Raw genomic sequence first — 17508 nt, forward strand, 5'->3', positions numbered from 1 at the left:
TGCCTTTTGATTTATATAAATGAAACACCAAATGTTAACGAGAAATATTTTTTCTACAATTACAAAATTATACTGTTCAGAAAATGGATCGTATAAACAGCGATATTGGGTCTATCCGAACGTCCTAACCAAAACTAGGTCCAGTATATAAAACCAAAACTGGGTCCAGAAACATAAATTATTGGCACAAGAAGGTGAATCTTAATAGAAGGTCTTTAACAGTGGCGTAGCTAGGGTGAGGCAAAGGGGGACATCTGTCCCCGGGCGCAGCATTCAGGGGTCGGCAAATTGATGTTACGAAATTTTAGAAAGAAATGTTTTCCATTCTTGCCACAGAGAAAGGGGCGCAAAATCTTCCCCGGGGGCTGAAAACCTTAGCTGCGCCTCTGGTCTGAGACTTTCCGCATATGTAAGCGAAAATAGTTTGAAAGCAAATGAATTAGGCACAAAAGAAAACTTAGACTGGCGTAGGTTTTATACAAATACAGTTGTTTTTGAAAGTAATTCTTACAGGGTTTCAAGTAGGGTTCTTTTCAGAAGCAAAAAAAGAATTGCGCTGTCTGGCAATTATTATAGTACCTTTTTTCACGCTAGTGAACTCTTGCTTGCTTTTGTGCAAAGGTTTCCTTAATTTAACATTATTCCGTTTAATGACATAATTGATCATTGTTTGTTATTTGTTAGACTGTTGAACGCTTTTAGTTTTCAAGCTAGAGTTCTTTAGAGCTGTGTGAGGATTCCCTATTTAACGCTGTAAACAGAAGAGGGGGGGGGGGAACAAGCAAAAATATAAATGGAGTCTTGTTTTGGAGAAGTGCTCTTGAACCTCTTCTGATCATGAGTATTAGTTTTGATATGAAATCAAGATAAATAATTTTCCCCCGTATTTCAATTATATTTATCGACTAAGAATGCTTCAGGTAATTTCGGAAGTTACTGAATTTAGTGTGGATTATTTTCCTTTTTGTTTTTTAATTGTTAAATGAATAGCATCCGTTTAGAGCTAATTGCAAAGTAGGAAGTGTTAGTTTAAAGGCAAATTGGGAATTTTGCATGATTGCTGCTTATTTTATAATTAAATTTTATGATTTAGAAAGTTATGACTATTATATTGTGGAATTTTATCATGTGTAGCTTTGTATAATTGTATAATTAAAGCTAAGTGACGTACATATAATTTACGAATATAATGATGTATACTGTAATGAAACTATGAATCTGTTTATATGTTTTAAATTTAAACGTATTTTCAGAATGCAGGGGGAAAATGCCGAAGAAAAAGTACCATCTCCACCTTCTTCAAAACTCAGTAGTCCTACCACAGAAGCTCTTGAAACAGCCATTCTGAAAGTATTTCTGAATTCTGGGAGTTGTGTCATTGTAAAATTTGCAGTCGATACATTAGTAAAGGTAAAATTTTATTTTTCATAGTGTTCATTTGATTATTATTTTGATTAAGTTTTAAATTAAGTATGTGTTTGAATAATTTTTTTGTGAATGGCTAAAATATAAGCAGTGGACTTTTAAAAGTGATTTTTCTGTTCTTTTACATTTGAATAGTACATTGTTCACTTTCATAACTGATGAGAAATATCTTTTATGATTTTCTTTAGCTTAAGCCTTGGGCAACTGAGATTATTTTATTTTGTTTTTAGCAATGTATATTGTATGAAAACTTATCATTGAATTATTTTGAAATTTATTACAGCAAAAGAAGTTGCAAAATATGTTTTATTTTAATATGTCCATTTATATTAAGAAAGTTTATTGTATTGTGTTGCTTCTCAGTTTTCAATATTTATTAAAGAAGAATGATAACATTGTTGTATTTTAAATGTGCAAGTAAAATTGCATTCAGTATGAATGCAACCAAGCATTTGAATGTGTAAAAGGTATTTAGTATAATTACTTTCTGTTAAAAATAGGAAAGGTTAAAAGTCAGACTGTTTAGCTAAGCATTAAAAAGAGATATATACATCTTTACGACATTTTTATGAGTTTTTTATGAAATTTCTTGTTAAAGTAAATTACATCATGCTGTTTGAAAAATTCTCAGTTTAAATATAGATTTCTTTGGCCATAATTACCAAGAACATTAAAATCTTTTAACAAATTATCTTCTTTCAAGCTGAAGTCTTTTCATTTGACAATTTGACACGTTAATTTTAAAATTTGCATTTCTAGCTAGCAGAAAGATTGCCTTTTGTTTGTTTATTCGATCTGTCATTTCATGGTTACAAGCATGACTAGTGTTTCATTGCTTTTACTTCAATCTACAGTTGTCATTTCCTTTCCATTCAAAGACCCTTAATGTACAGTAATGCTAAAAAGTATTTTATGAGCATTTTATAATTCTTTGTGAATGTAATCGATCTCTCCGAAGAGTAGGATTTTGATGATGGAAACCTTAAAGGGTGGGATTCAGATGTGTACTTTCACTTCCTGTTAGCTGCTATTCGAGAAGGAACCTTCTCTCATTTACAGTGCTTTTAAAGGATTGTTTTTGTTAACCTTAAGGAAATTTTGCTGCTCTTAAGTCCAATGTGGATGCGGAACTATGCCGAGTCTATTAGCCAGTGAGTTTAATAAGTGGGAGGTACTACATATCATATACTTGAAATGGCTAATCTTTAGAATATGGTAACAGGTAGTTTGGCGACATTTTGGTAGGCGATAATGGCTAATCTTTGGAATATGGTAACAGGTAGTTTGGCGACATTTTGGTAGGCGATAATGGCTAATCTTAGGAATATGGTAACAGGTAGTTTGGCGAGATTTTGGTAGGCGATAAAGGTTACTACCTAGGACTTTGCGAATAATGTGAGAAGTACTCAGTTCCGATTACGCATTATTTTGTGTGAGGGAAATGAGAGATCATGAGATATGTCATGTGACATTAATGGACGAATTACAGTTCTTTAATCGGAAAAAAGGGGAAATCTGGAAAAATATCTGTAGTACTTTATAGCATTTTGTATTTAGCTTCATTCTGTGTTGTGTGAAACAGTGTTGGTTAATTTTTGGATCTTATAGCCCTATCTAAAGTGAATTTGAAATGGGTATTTAGTGGGATTGAAAGGGGTTATAATAAGTGTTTTTTTAAGGTTGTGCGAGATAGAAGTAAAGATTGCTTATTAAGTTTTATTAAGCAGTATATTCTACCTGGTACAATAATAATATCTGATTGCTGGAAGTCATATGCCTGTTTGGAGGATGAAGGTTTTCAACATCTTGCTGTGAACCATAAGTATCATTTTAAAGATCCTGAAACAGGTGCACATACAAATACAATAGAGGGCACGTGGAGTGTTATAAAAAGCGCCATTCCGAAGCATTATGATAAAGAGAATTTTGCTTTTTATTTAGCGGAGGAAGTATGGCGGAAAAATTTGCAGAAAAAGTCATTCAATAATTTTATTGAATCGATAAGAAAAGTTTATCCGCCACGTAATCAAGATTCTGAAGAAGATTAGGTAAGTTAGTATTTTTAATTATTTGAGAATATTATTTTTATGCATTGTTCTAAGTGTAAGGAGTAAATAACTTAATATGGTATTATTGGAAAATTGTTATTAACAATGATTTAGTTTAAAGTAATTAGGATTGTAAGCTAATTTTTATTAATTTAATGTATGTGCTTATTTATATTTTAAGTAGTGTTTTTTAGTTTAATTATATTTTAATTAAATGATAGTTATTTTGTGAATTATATGTTTGTAGCAATTTGGTATACGTTTGAGTGGAAGTAAATGTGCATGTAAATAATTTAAATATTTGACACTAAGTATTTGCAACCATTTTAAATGTTTGCGTTATAAATTCGTTGGTGATGTTTATAATAGATAATTTATAGGTCAAAGTTTTTTGATATTTTATTTGTATTATACGTAGAAATGTTCATCCTTGGAAAGGGTATATACTTTTTCGCGATCAGGTAATTTCATATATGTGCTTTTTACCGAGTTTAAAGATTCACAAAATTTTTCTGCATTTTCGTGCAAATTTTTGTAATTTATGAGAAAATAGCTGTGTAGATAGATAAAGAGTGTGCGCAATGCCATATTTGTGCAATTCTGGGATTTTTTTTAAGTAAAAATAAGTCTACGTGTACATGGTTACTGTGTATGTGCGATTCTGAAAAACGCGGCAAGGAGTTTGCGATTCTGCACTTTTTCCCAATTTTGCAGTTAATATTTGTCATGATTAAGCAGTTTTGTTCCATAAAATTTCTAGCATAAGTGTAATTCGGCTAGCAGATTGTTGGAAAAAGTGTTGAGTAAATAAAAAGAAAAGAAACCTGTGTTTACTTCGTGAAGACAAAATGGCGGCAGAAAAAAAAATAGAGGGTAGCTGCAGCAGAGTTGGTCGCCAAATTTTCGCCAAAAAATCGCCAAGTTTTCATAATCCAAAGATTAACGCTTGAAATTATTAAAGGTTGATCTTTGGATTATGGTAACTTGGCGATTTTTTGGCGAAAATTTGGCGACCAACTCTGCTACAGCAACCCCCTATTTTTTTTTTCGCCGCCATTTTGTCTTCACGAAGTAAAGACATGTTTCTTTTCTTTTTATTTACTCAACACTTTTTCCAACAATCTGTTAGCCGAATTACACTTATGCTAGAAATTTTATGGAACAAAACTGCTTAATCATGACAAATATTCACTGCAAAATTGGGAAAAAGTGCAGAATCGCAAACTCCTTGCCGTGTTTTTCAAAATCGCACATACACAGTAACCATGTACACGTCGAGTTATTTTTACTTAAAAAAAATCCCAGAATTGCACAAAAATGACATTGTGCACACTCTTGACTTTATCCATCTACACTGCTATTTTCTCATAAATTACAAAAATTTGCACGAAAATGCAGGAAAATTTTGTGAATCTTTAAACTCGGTAAAAAGCACATATATGAGATTACCTGATCGCGAAAAAGTATATACCCTATCCAAGGATGAACATTTCCACGTATAATATAAATAAAATATCAAAAAACTTTTACCTCTAAATTATCTATTATAAACATCAACAATGAATTCATAACAAAACATTAAAAATGGTTACAAATACTTAGTGTCAAATATTTAAATTATTTCCATGCACATTTACTTCCACTCAAATGTATACCAAATTGCTACAAACATATAATTCACAAAATAACTATCATTTAATTAAAATATAATTAAACCATGTACACGTCGACTTATTTTTACTTAAAAAAATCCCAGAATTGCACAAAAATGTCATTGCGCACACTCTTCACTATATCCATGTACACTGCTTTTTTCTCATAAATTAGAAAAATTTCACAAAAATGCATGAAAATTTTGTGAATCTATAAATTCGGTAAAAAGGACATATATGAAATTACCTGATTGCGAAAAAGTACATACCCTTTCCAAGCATGGACATTTGCGCATATAAAATAAATAAAATATCCAAAAACTTTTACCTCTAAAATTATCTATTATAAACGTCACCAACGAATTTATAACAAAACATTAAAAATGATTACAAATACTTAGTGTCAAATTCTTAAATTCTTTCCATGCACATTTACTTCTACTCAAACGTATTCCAAAATACTACAAACATATAACTCTCAAAATCACGATCATTAAATTAAAATATAATTAAATTAAAAAACACTACTTAAAATATAAATAAGCACATACATTAATGTAATAAAAATTAGCTTACAATCCTAATTACTTTAAACTAAATCATTGCTAATAACAATTTTCCAATAATACCATATTAATTTATTTACTCCTTACATTTAGGACAATGCATAAAAATAATATCCTCAAATAATTAAAAATACTAACTTACCTAATCTTCTAATGAATCTTGAGTGCATGGCGGATCACAAAATGTCCATTTTCACCAGGTGGTCCAGGTCCATTTTCACCAAGTGCTTATTAGCTAAAATCACGATCTGAATTTTCCAGAAAATATCACATGATATGTCTCATGATCTCTCATTTCTCTGAGACAAAATAATCTGTGATTCGAACTGTGTACTTCTCAGATTATTGCTAAAATCCTAGCTAGTAACCTTTATCGCCTTACCAAACTGTTGCCAAACTACCTGTTACCATATTCTAAAGATTAGCCTAGCAAATTTTGAATGTGGAAATTCATTACAACAGTGTTGAGTGGTTTGCACAGACTGTTATGAATCTTCATACAGTCTTTGGATATGAAAGGACACCTGATGAAGTTTAAGGTCGCCAATTGATATAGAAAATTTGAGGACCTAGATTCGACAGCAGATCAAAAGTCACTATGCTCCTTGTTGTTCTGTTGAAAATGCCATTATGGTGTGTAGCAGTGTTATTGTACATCCCAGGTCCAAACCTAGAATCCTAGAAAGACTAACAATAAAAGAACGTAAAGAGGAAGTTCATTTTGTCATTAACCACCTCAGTAGGCAGATATGTGAAGAAAAGTGATACAAATTTCATCAAAAGAATACCATGCTGCCGAGCAAATCATGGAGAGCATATGCCAGACAATTTTTCATTTTTAAATCAGAACATTTACCTGTTGTAAATATGTAAAATTATCTCCCATTTTCTAAAAATAATGTACTTTATTGGACATATCAAATCCAACACTTTTTTTGGGACACCCTCTAGAAAAAGGTTATGCAACAATTAAAAAGTTTCAAAATATCAGTAAGTGAAATGCAAAATTCTGAAATGAAGGCTGTTTGTGCACAAATCAATGAAATGACTTTTCATAAGGGGACTTCTCAAAGGTATTGTCTTTGCGTTTCTATTTCCTGCTAATGTTGAGGATTTTTGCTACTGTATCACCAGGGGCTGTGATTCTGACCATGATATGTATGCCAAAACATACTGCTGTACTGGAAAGTGTATTACAGTCAAAAGTCATTAATTCGGACACCCATAATTCGGAATGATCTATAATCCGGACCTCAAAACTAAAAACTTTCTGCGCATGCGCCGCGTTTACGCGTGCGCGTAAGACCTTTTATGATTGCGCATATGAGTGTGCGCAAGTGCAGAATACGTTTTCGCGTGCGCGTTTTATGTATAATGGACGTATAAGCTAAAATTATCTAATTATCTATTTCAGTTAATGTTGATGATTGCGTTGTTCCTTAATTTTCGAATTGGATCCGGCTTATTATTTTTTGCAGACTGTAAGAGCAATTTTATAAAAGTTAGCTTAAACTTTCGATTATATCAAATAGAATTTTCGATATATATTTGTTAATATGTAAAGGATCTAAAGCGAAAGTATGTTTTGAAATCCGAAATCTGTTTATCAATTTCACGCTGCTCGGTGGGGGGGAACGCCGCAGCGGGTGCGTAATTTATTGGAAGTTGATCTGTCAGCACTATCCTTATCTTCAGGGCAGATGTTTTTATTTTATTTGACTTATAATTCCTTACCAAATTAGTATTTCATCTCGATGTGCTCCGTCTTTGATACGATTTAAAACAAGTTCCTCGTCATTATAATTCGCTTCCGATAGCGAAGAAAGTGACAGAGGTTAGTGAAAACGAAAAAAATTCGATTGACAAATTAGTCGGTGTTCTTGACACAGCAATTATAGGACTTGAACAGCGGAACTTTGTAACTGAACAAGAAATTATGTCTGTTTAATAGAATAATGATCTATAATCCGGAAAAATCGATAATCCGGAATCGCGAAGTCCACACGAGTCCGGATTAACGACTTTTGACTGTATAAAATGTATCATTGCATTTCAGGAAAGAGGGATACACTGAAAATTTGTGCTATGTGTAAAAAACACTTACTTTACCACTATTTCTGTATATCAAAATTTGATATTAGTTCTATATTTTGTTATGAATTTTCAGGAAGCTTATTAAAATTATGAATAACTTTTTATATTTATTATTTTGTTAACAATTTAATTTTGTTTGTAAAAGTGAAAATTTATCTCTGATAATTAAGGTACAGAATAATCTATTATGAAATGTTTTTTTTTAAGTGTGTATTCAGTATATTAAAATTATTATAATATCAAAGGCACCTTGTTTTATGTCATGAAATGAATCTGAAAGTAGATTTTTAAATCGTGTACTTTTTTATGCATTTGCAGACTGTTGTTCAAGCTGTAAGCAGTCAAATTGCTTGTGGAACTCGTGTTTTTGAAAGTCTTTATGGCATTCGTTTGGCTCATACTTTATCAGATGATGTGTATTGGATACATGGAGAGAGTGTTGTTTTACAAGTTGTAAAAAAGTACCAAGCACTTTTATCCATAGATGAATGGAGGTAAGGAATATTTTTATCTGAAAATAAATGGAAATCATAAATTTACATTTATTTCATTAAAAAATATTTATGTATTAACCTTTTTTTTTAGGTATGAGCTGAGAGTGCGATATTTACCTAGTAATTTGAGAGAGCTGTATGAAAAAGATAAAGTAACATTTCATTATTTCTATGAGCAGGTTAGAAAAATTCTAAAAATAAGAATTGAATTATTTCATGTCGTCATAAAATGAAACTGAGATAATTTTGTGTTGGGATTTATCTGCAGCATGGGTGTCATCAGTTTATTTATTCATTTTATTATTGTACTTAGCTGACATTAGTCTCTCTTTGATTTGTATATACAAGTTACTAACCTCTAAAAGTAATTTTTTTAATCATTTTTTTTTTAAATGTAATGATTGAATGTCAAGAATATGAGTCTTCTTATTAAGAATTTTAAATGACATAATGTAAAAATTGATAACATTTAAAAGAAATTATTTTCGTATTATGTGGAAAAAAGTTTTCCATATACAGTCGTTAATCTGGACTCGTCGGGACTTCGGCAATTCCGGATTATCGATTTTTCCGGATTATAGATCATCATTTTAAATCTGGTAAGATGGCATGCAGAAATTACAAAATTAAAAATATGAAACCTTAATTTATGAAATAAAGAAAAATTATGATCTAAAGGGTATCAAAATTTACAAAAAGAAAAAGCTTAATATTTATTTGTTTACTTTATTAAACATTTCTTTCAATGTAAGTTGTTTAAGTTACTTCGTTTCATGTGATAATACTTTCTCTTTAATTCTATTAAACAGACATAATTTCTTGTTTAGTTACAAAGTTCCGCTGTTCAAGTCCTATAATTGCTATATCGAGAATACGGACTAATTTGTCAATCGAAATTTTTTCGCTTTCAATAACCAATGTGTCATTTTCTTCACTATTGGAAGCGAATTATAATGACAAGGAACTTGATTTAAATCATAGACGGAGTACATCAAGATGAAATACTACATTTAGTAAGGAATTATGAGCCAAATAAAATAAAAACATCTGCCTTGAAGATAAGGATAGTGCGACAGATCAACTTCCAATTCATTGTGCGCTACGGCGTTCCCCCCCCCCCCCGGCCGCCACAGAGCAGCGTGAAATTGATAAACAGATTTTGGATTTCGAAACATATTTTCGCTTTGTAGATTCTTTACATATTAGTAAATTTATATCGGAAATTCTATTTGACATAATCGAAAGTTCAAGCTTACTTTTATAAAATTGCTCTAACAGTCTGCAAAAAATAATAAGCCGGATCCAATTTGAAGATTAAGGAACAACGCAGTCTGCAACATTATTAAGATCTGCAACATTATTAAGAAGATTAAGGAACAACGCAGTCTGCATTGAATTAGATAATTTTAGCTTAGCTTATACCATCCGTTATTCATTCAAGGTGCATGCGTAAACGTATTATGCGCGTGCACGCATGCATATTCGCAGCCGTAAAGGTCTTATGCACACGTGTAAACGCCTATGCGCATGCCTCAATGCGACGCATGCACAGAAAGTTTGCAGTTTTGAGGTCCGGATTATAGATCATTCCGGATTATGGGTGTCCGAAATAACGACTTTTGACTGTACCTTAGAAAGATGTCCTGTCTCTCTGATAGTATTGGATGAGCCCAGCTTGTATTATGATTCACACATATGAGTTCAGCTCATCTAAATGATTTTGTCTAAAATGGCTAAGATAGTCCTGTTCCCAAAGTAGATCTTTTTTCGAATGAGAATAGTAGAACTGCCTTCATTCTTCAAAATAATCCAGTGTTTTTAAGACATGAGATTTAGTTTGACAGGTTCTTTGAATTTAATGATATTTAATGGAATTTCATATTTTTTTTTGTGTAATTAAGAAGATAGTTTTTTTGACCCATTTTTTTCTCATTCTACATTTTGAATATCATTTAATTGTTGAATGGGTTGTATAAATGCAAAGTTTTGGCAAAATTTTATTAACTAATGAATCAGGTTCAGTAACAAATGATTTTTATAAATTATTAAAAGAAACTGAGATTGTGAAATGGTTTAAATTTCATTCATTTCTCCATCTATTTAAAAGAGAAAATAAGTAAAGATGATTTTAGAAGTTATCGGGACCGGAGTTATCGGCAAATGTTCTGCTAAACTCCCCAAGAGATTAATTTTATAGGAAGTGGCCAAAGTTTACTTTTAAAATTGTTACAGTGTTTACATTTAAAAAAAGTAAAAGAATGCATATCAAAATTGGTAACGAGAATACAAATTCTAAAGATGTAATGGTCGCTTTTGTTTTTATTATTCTTGTATTTACCATGAATTTGAAAATTTGAGACTTACCTAATGATGAAGCATCTTTCATACAATTTCTTCAGTAATGAGGAATTGTTCACTCTGGAAGAAAGTGCATGAAAAACTTTAAAATGAAGTTCTACTTCAATTCGAACGAAGCACCGGAATGGAGATGGGAAGATCTGGATTTGAACATTTCAGCATTAACCATAAGTATAATTTTATCGATCCTGATATTAGTTATCACACTCAAACTTCTGAAAAGTAATGGGACAGCGAAACAGACTTCAGCCTGGCTCTGAACGTAACTAATTAGATTCTTATTTGAGTTAATGTGATGGCAGCAGCATTCTAAAACACAAATCTATTCAGACAGTTTAAAAGATATCCGCAGTTCCATGCCTCTACATAAATCTTAATTCACTACATTCTCTAACCAATTTTTTTGCTAGTTTCTTTAGTAAGTTGCTGAACGTGCATTAAAAATTTCTAATTGTACGAATATCTGTCTCCCTTGGATTTTTCTCCAACTAAACTGTATTTTAAATATTTTGGCGATTATTTTTATGCTTCAAATTTTTTGCCAGATCGTGAGCTCTTGGTGATATCTAAATCTGATCTCGATAACAAAACAGTACCATTTTAGAATATTATGAAACAGCTTAATTGCTTATCAGCTTTAAGTCCATTCAGTTTTATAGATGTTGCTTATAAAAAGATGAGTATTCTTTCTTACATGAAATATATATAGATGGATCAAAATATAAGTTACGTTTGGTAGTGATATATTACAGAGAGACTGAGTTTGGTGAAATATATAGACCAGCTTGAGAGAGAAGGGACTTATTTATCTAATTCCTCTGTGTGTGTCTGCTGCGCTTTGCACACTAATGCATCAGCCGGATTCATATTCTACATTGGAGATATACAAAGCACTGGATTTAAAGGTAACACACAAAAGGTTAAAAAAAGTCCCTTTGGGTGTAATGTAAAATCTGAAAGCTTTCAGATTTTTTTTTACTCTTTTTTTTTTTTAAAAATTAATGTGAAAAAGTTGGGCACTTAGAGACTGACAGCAATGGAAATTATTTAATGAAATCATTCCATTGCATGATAATGCAACCCCTCATCACAGTTTGTAAAACAAAAGAATTGCTGGAAATGTTTAAAACCCTCATCACATACGATATTTGTTGCCGGAACAAAACGTTTGCAGCAACAGTTCTGAGAAATGCCCTTTGGTGAAATAGGGTTACCATCTTCACTTGGTAAAAAGGCTGAAAGCCAAACAAGAATCAGTTATCGCTCAGATTGGCAAAAGTGACGTTTCCTTTCAAGTGACATTCGCTTCTTCGTGTTGTTTTGTATCGCTCACACGCTTTTCATTTTAAACTTTATTGTTAGTAATGGAAGATAATAGAAAGGTGATTGCTATCAAGTTAATCACTTTGATCTCCACTCTGGCACTTCAAGTAACAGATAAACACTTTTCTGGTTATAGTAATCAATTACATCAGTAATAGCCAAATTCTGTATACACTAAAAATAGTTTAAAACGTGTGCTGGATAAGTCTATTTATCAGACATTATTTATGTGTATTTTCTGTTGTCTGCATTCCAATGAAAATTTGATGGCTCACTGGAAAATTTGTGACCTGGTGACCACCGTCTAACCTTGACTAACTTTATGGCTCATAATTACTGTTCTGTCCATTCAAACAAACAAACAAACAGATGTCTATATTGCTGATATTTACATCCTCACAGCCAGCAGATACTATTCAGCAAAATGAAGATCAAATAAAGCATGTGAATACATGAGCAATCAAAACATGTGCAAGTTGTTTACTGTCCCATAGAACATTCGGTAATGCACCTAAAACACATTAATTATACCAACTCTAGAAAGTAGGTGGTGCACATCATGAGTTTGTTTTATATGATTACGGCAAAGCCTCAAAGGATATCTGCCTAACAGGAGGGATCCCTTTGTAGAAGATTTTTTAAAACTGGCTCATATACCAGTTACAAATGGGGCAAACCAAGGAAACGTCATGTAGCCAGCCCGTTCGCGGCATTCTAACCTGAGACAGAACTACCAGTGTTCAACGACACTTCGGCCACTAATAGGCCCGTGCACTTAATTGGAAAGTGCAATTCATTATGTAAACAGACATGAAGGTGATAATCAGTTGTGCACTGTTTTAAGTAATCAAATGTTATAAATGCACAGCTGTTACATTTCTTATTATTTATTAGTCATGTTTTTATTACATATATCATACATATGATATAATTATGAATTAACCCAATAACAAAATGTGTACACTCTTTAGTACTTAAATACTCATCAATTATTTTTCAACTGATTATTACATACCCATAATAATTTGCAAAGAACTGATAACTATAGTTTCTGCCAATTACATAATCATTATCTGAATTAAAAGTAACTTCAAATAAACTTCTTGGCAATGTTCATTTTTGTATTCATACATATACATATATATACACATCTAATAAGTCACATATTTACATACAGATAGAGAGATGCGATGGTTTAGAAGTTGTTAATATATATTTATTAGTATTAATGTAATGAATAAGATTTACATTAATGAATGTATATACAAATGTTTTTCATCATGCATAATAATAAATCCATAAATTTCCAATGTTTCAATATGTAGCATTTACAATAAAAGTATAGTTTCTAATGTATTTATAATCCAAAAAGTATTTCATTAATAACATGAAAATAATAGACAAATTTAATGAGTATTCTCATTATTACATAAGCTATGCTTTTCTTTATTTATGCATCTTTTATGCTGTTTAAAATGTGTCACTGATTATGCAATTAAAGCCATGCATATACAAACGGATTTAAAAAAATTATTAAGCTTAAATTTAAGAAATAAAATTCTATTATATAACAGTGATAATACACGATCAGCACGAAATACGACAAATTTGGCGAACTTTTGGCGACGAACAATTTGTAAACAAATCCAAACTGCAAGAACGTCGTAAAATACTGTCAACTCTGAAATTTCCACGATTATATATTTAATGGATATGTACACATTTAAAAAATGACTCAAGCAGTTGTATTACAACAAAACATCAATAATTAAATCGGCCTCTATTTCCACCGTCCATCACTTCACAGTGAGAGCCAACGCCATATTGAAAGTTACCTGTGATCCTTCAGAAGCAGAACTTTCGTCTGATTGGTTGAACGTTCGAGAAACACATCTCCAGCCGGAACATTTTCGGACAAGTTTTAAAATGTTGCACGTAGCCGGGACATGTTCCTCCTAGCTATACGAAACATTTCTTGGAAACCTGCTGCTTAAAGCCTTGCAACTAGAATCTCGTTTCTCGGAATTGTCCCGGGTAAGCACGCACGTCCATAGAAGTGATAGGGCTATAAAAGGGAGATGTCACCACACTCACTCTACAGCCTTGATTTATCCACGTCATTTCAGAAAAAGTCCGATTTTGTGTCAAAATACCTATATTAGAGAAGTGCTATGTACTATAAATCCAATATGTATTCTAAGTCGTGCTTTCGAGACATGAAAAACTCAATTTGAATTTCGTCCATCAGCCTAGTAGAATGGGATATATAGAACTGTCCCCCTCTTTTTTTTTTGCACAGTGTACATAATTTTCTTAATTAATAACTTAACAATAAAATATCTTGATAGTTTTGGGGCATTAGTGATTCATAAAGTCATTTTCATACACACACACACACACATATATATATATATACAGTACAAGTCCGTAATCCGAACGTCCATTATCCAGAATAATCTATAATCTGGACCTCAAAGCCACAAACTTTTTTTTTGTATGCTTTACGCATGCGCGTTTAATGCGTGCTTCCAATAGTGAAGAAAGTGACAGAGAGGTTATTGAAAACGAAAATTTCGATTGACAAGTTCGTCGATATTCTCGACACAGCAATTACAGGACTTGAACAGTGGAACTTTGTAACTGAGCAAGAAATTATGTCTGTTTATAGAATTAAAAAGAAAATATTAGCATAAAAAACGAAGCAACTTAAACAACTTACATTGAAAGAAATGTTTAATAAAGTAAACAAATAAATATTAAGCTTTTTTTTTTTCTCTAAATTTTGATACCCTTTAGATCATAATTGCTCTTTATTTCATAAATTATAGTTTCATATTTTTAATTGTATAATTTCTGCATGCCATCTTACCAGATTTAAATTGATAATCTATAATCCTGGAAAACCCCTAATCCAGAATCGCTGAAGTCTGAATGAGTCCGGATTACGGACTTTGTACTGTACTATATATATACTGTGCTGTACTATAAAATGTATGCTTGAACATGTTACAATCAATCTAAAAAAAGAGATTTTATGCTAACGGTGTGATCTAATATTAGACAATAATTTTGTTTGTACATGCTATAATACAATTTTAATGCAATGCTAAAAGACAATTTTAATTTGAAAAGTAAAATCAAATTAATTTAAATTATAATAAATTTTCAGATTTTAGTGCAGATATGAAATCCATATTATTTATGTATTAATAAGAGAATTTTAATCTTAGGTGAAAAATGATTACTTGAAACTAAAATGCAATGTTGATCAAGAATTAGCACTTCAGCTTTGTTGTATAGAAATAAGGTAATTATTTTTGATGGTTAAAATTTATAAATTTTTCACTATACTTGATATGTAATTTTTTTCCAGGAGTTTTTCATTTGTTCAGTACTATATAGGATGCAACTTATTGCTGTGAATTCTAATAATTTTCAAATTTTGTTTGTCATTATTAAGAGTTAAACCAATACTAGACTGTTTTCTTTATTCATCTTTATCACTTACTTATTCAAGATTAGAAATATTAATTTTTTCACCATTTTAAGATTTTTAAGCATAGATATCTTTTTAATTACTAGGAATCTGAAGTCTCAGATATTCATATCAGAACATTTTGTTTGTATATAACTGTCTTTAAGTATTAGAAAATTTTTGTCTTAGAAGTTGAAATGTTCAGAAGTTAATTCAGACAAAGTTTTTCTCACTGACCGCACATCTAAAAAAGTCATACTTCCAGATATGCAAACGACAGAAAAATCATGACATGTGATTGTTATAAGAATATTTGGTCACAATCAATGAGTCCACAGAGTGGGTCTAAATCTCATGGCGAATATAGACTTTAAAAATGCATGTAAGCTATATTGTTTAGCTGCTGTGGCAAATTAATGCTTTTATGGTACTATTGTATTAGGAAAGAAAAATGCCATGAAGAGCCATCCCACTATAGTACAACCAATTCAGTGAGTTTGACAATGATTAGATAAAGGGATGTTAAAATCAATAACTAAGTGAAGTTGCTAAAAATATATTCAAAGTGAATGACTTTTGTTTCAAGAGCTTATTTTTGATCATTTCCCCCTCTTTTATTATGTCCTTTTTTTAACTTAATTTTGCTGTTTATTGCATCTTTTGTATTTTTTAAATTGAAATTATTTTTTCTGTGCAATTAATGAAATAAAATGATTTCTTATGGTAAGAGAAGTTTTATTAAAGCTATACTTTTCTGTTTTCAGACGATTTTTTAAAGATCTATCACATATAGCCCTTGATAAGAAGTCAAATTTTGAATATTTAGAACGAGATGTTGGGCTGCATAAATTCTTACCTGCTGTTGTAATTACATCACATAAAGTAAGTAATGATTTCTGATCCATTTTAAAGTTGTTAAATCACACACACACATGAAACAAAAGTAATTTTTTTAGAAGTCATTTTTTTATGCATTATAGAAGTTTTTTAAATGTTTGAGTGTTGACAAATGTTTTAATTCAACTTTTATTTGTTTCAAAGAAAATGTTTTTCTAATCAGAATCTACAAATTGACCATGTTTGTCAGTCTTCCTGTAAAACAAATTTGATTCCAAAACTCCTGCATAGCAGTGATTATGATTAATGGGAAAAAATGAATTTCTTAGTATTTAATTAAGATTTTATTTATTGTAATGAAGCATATTTTAAGCTTCCGTAAGTGTAGGGAAAACTCAATGCTTTGAAAATTCTCAAAATAGACATTAAATATATTCTTTTGGTATGACAAAAATTAATGAAAGACTGTAATGCTTATTACAGGAATCCATGCATTTCCTAAAAAAGGGCATTATAACTAGTAATTGCTGTAACAATCATGATTTTCATATGATCTCCCCAGTTTTGTGAAATTCTGTCCTGATAACACAATAATAAATTATTGTTCACTCTGTGATCAAATAAGTAATGGCAATGAAAGACATATTAAGACAACAGTTCTTATTTCTTAAATAAATTTTAATGTATAAATTACAAAAAGAATTTTTGTATGTATATTGTGAACATTTACTCCTACCAAAAGTAATTTTTTAATTTCATTATAGATTTTTTTAAAAGCATACCATTTCAGTTGAAGACGACATATGATTTTTGTATTTTCATATAAAAGAACTCAACACAGTAACCCCAAAATAACCTGTATAGCAGTGAAAAAAGAATAAAAAAGGATTAGAAGGGACATCAGAAATGTGAATATTTATGTCAGATGGCAAGTTAAAGAAACAAGCTGTTTGTTTGCATTACGCTTTCCTTCTGTAACCAACACCAAAGTTAGGCAGAATGTGATCAAACTGAAGGTTAGAGTCATAAAAAACTATGTTCACTTCAAAAGTAATGGACACAGAATGTCATGTAGTGGTCTTTAAAAGATCGCTTAGCTTAAAATGCACATATGCATCACATATCTCTTAAGATTATTGTCCAGTGATGCATGGGGGGCATTCATCTGCGAGAGTCTCTCATAGGAAATGCATATATGTTATTACTGTCTAAAGAAAATTGAAAAGTGAGTTTAAT

General features: G+C 31.0%; 1 protein-coding gene across 1 annotated transcript in view; it reads left to right on the plus strand.

Moving 5' to 3' along the window:
- Positions 1–722: 722 nt before the first annotated feature.
- The window catches only part of Fak (protein tyrosine kinase 2 Fak), a 90850-nt gene continuing 74064 nt past the window's right edge, over positions 723–17508 (plus strand). The window contains exons 1-6 of the mRNA XM_085812138.1: positions 723–920; positions 1254–1410; positions 8104–8279; positions 8371–8458; positions 15191–15267; positions 16200–16317. Of these exons, the coding sequence (XP_085668264.1) occupies positions 1255–1410; positions 8104–8279; positions 8371–8458; positions 15191–15267; positions 16200–16317 (615 nt within the window). The 5' untranslated portion in view covers positions 723–920; position 1254. The remainder of the gene's footprint in view (positions 921–1253; positions 1411–8103; positions 8280–8370; positions 8459–15190; positions 15268–16199; positions 16318–17508) is intronic.

Source organism: Stegodyphus dumicola, chromosome 2 (genome assembly GCF_044657685.1).
Source record: "Stegodyphus dumicola isolate Sdum_Otavi_A_Nest chromosome 2, ASM4465768v1".
NCBI lineage: Eukaryota > Metazoa > Arthropoda > Arachnida > Araneae > Eresidae > Stegodyphus > Stegodyphus dumicola.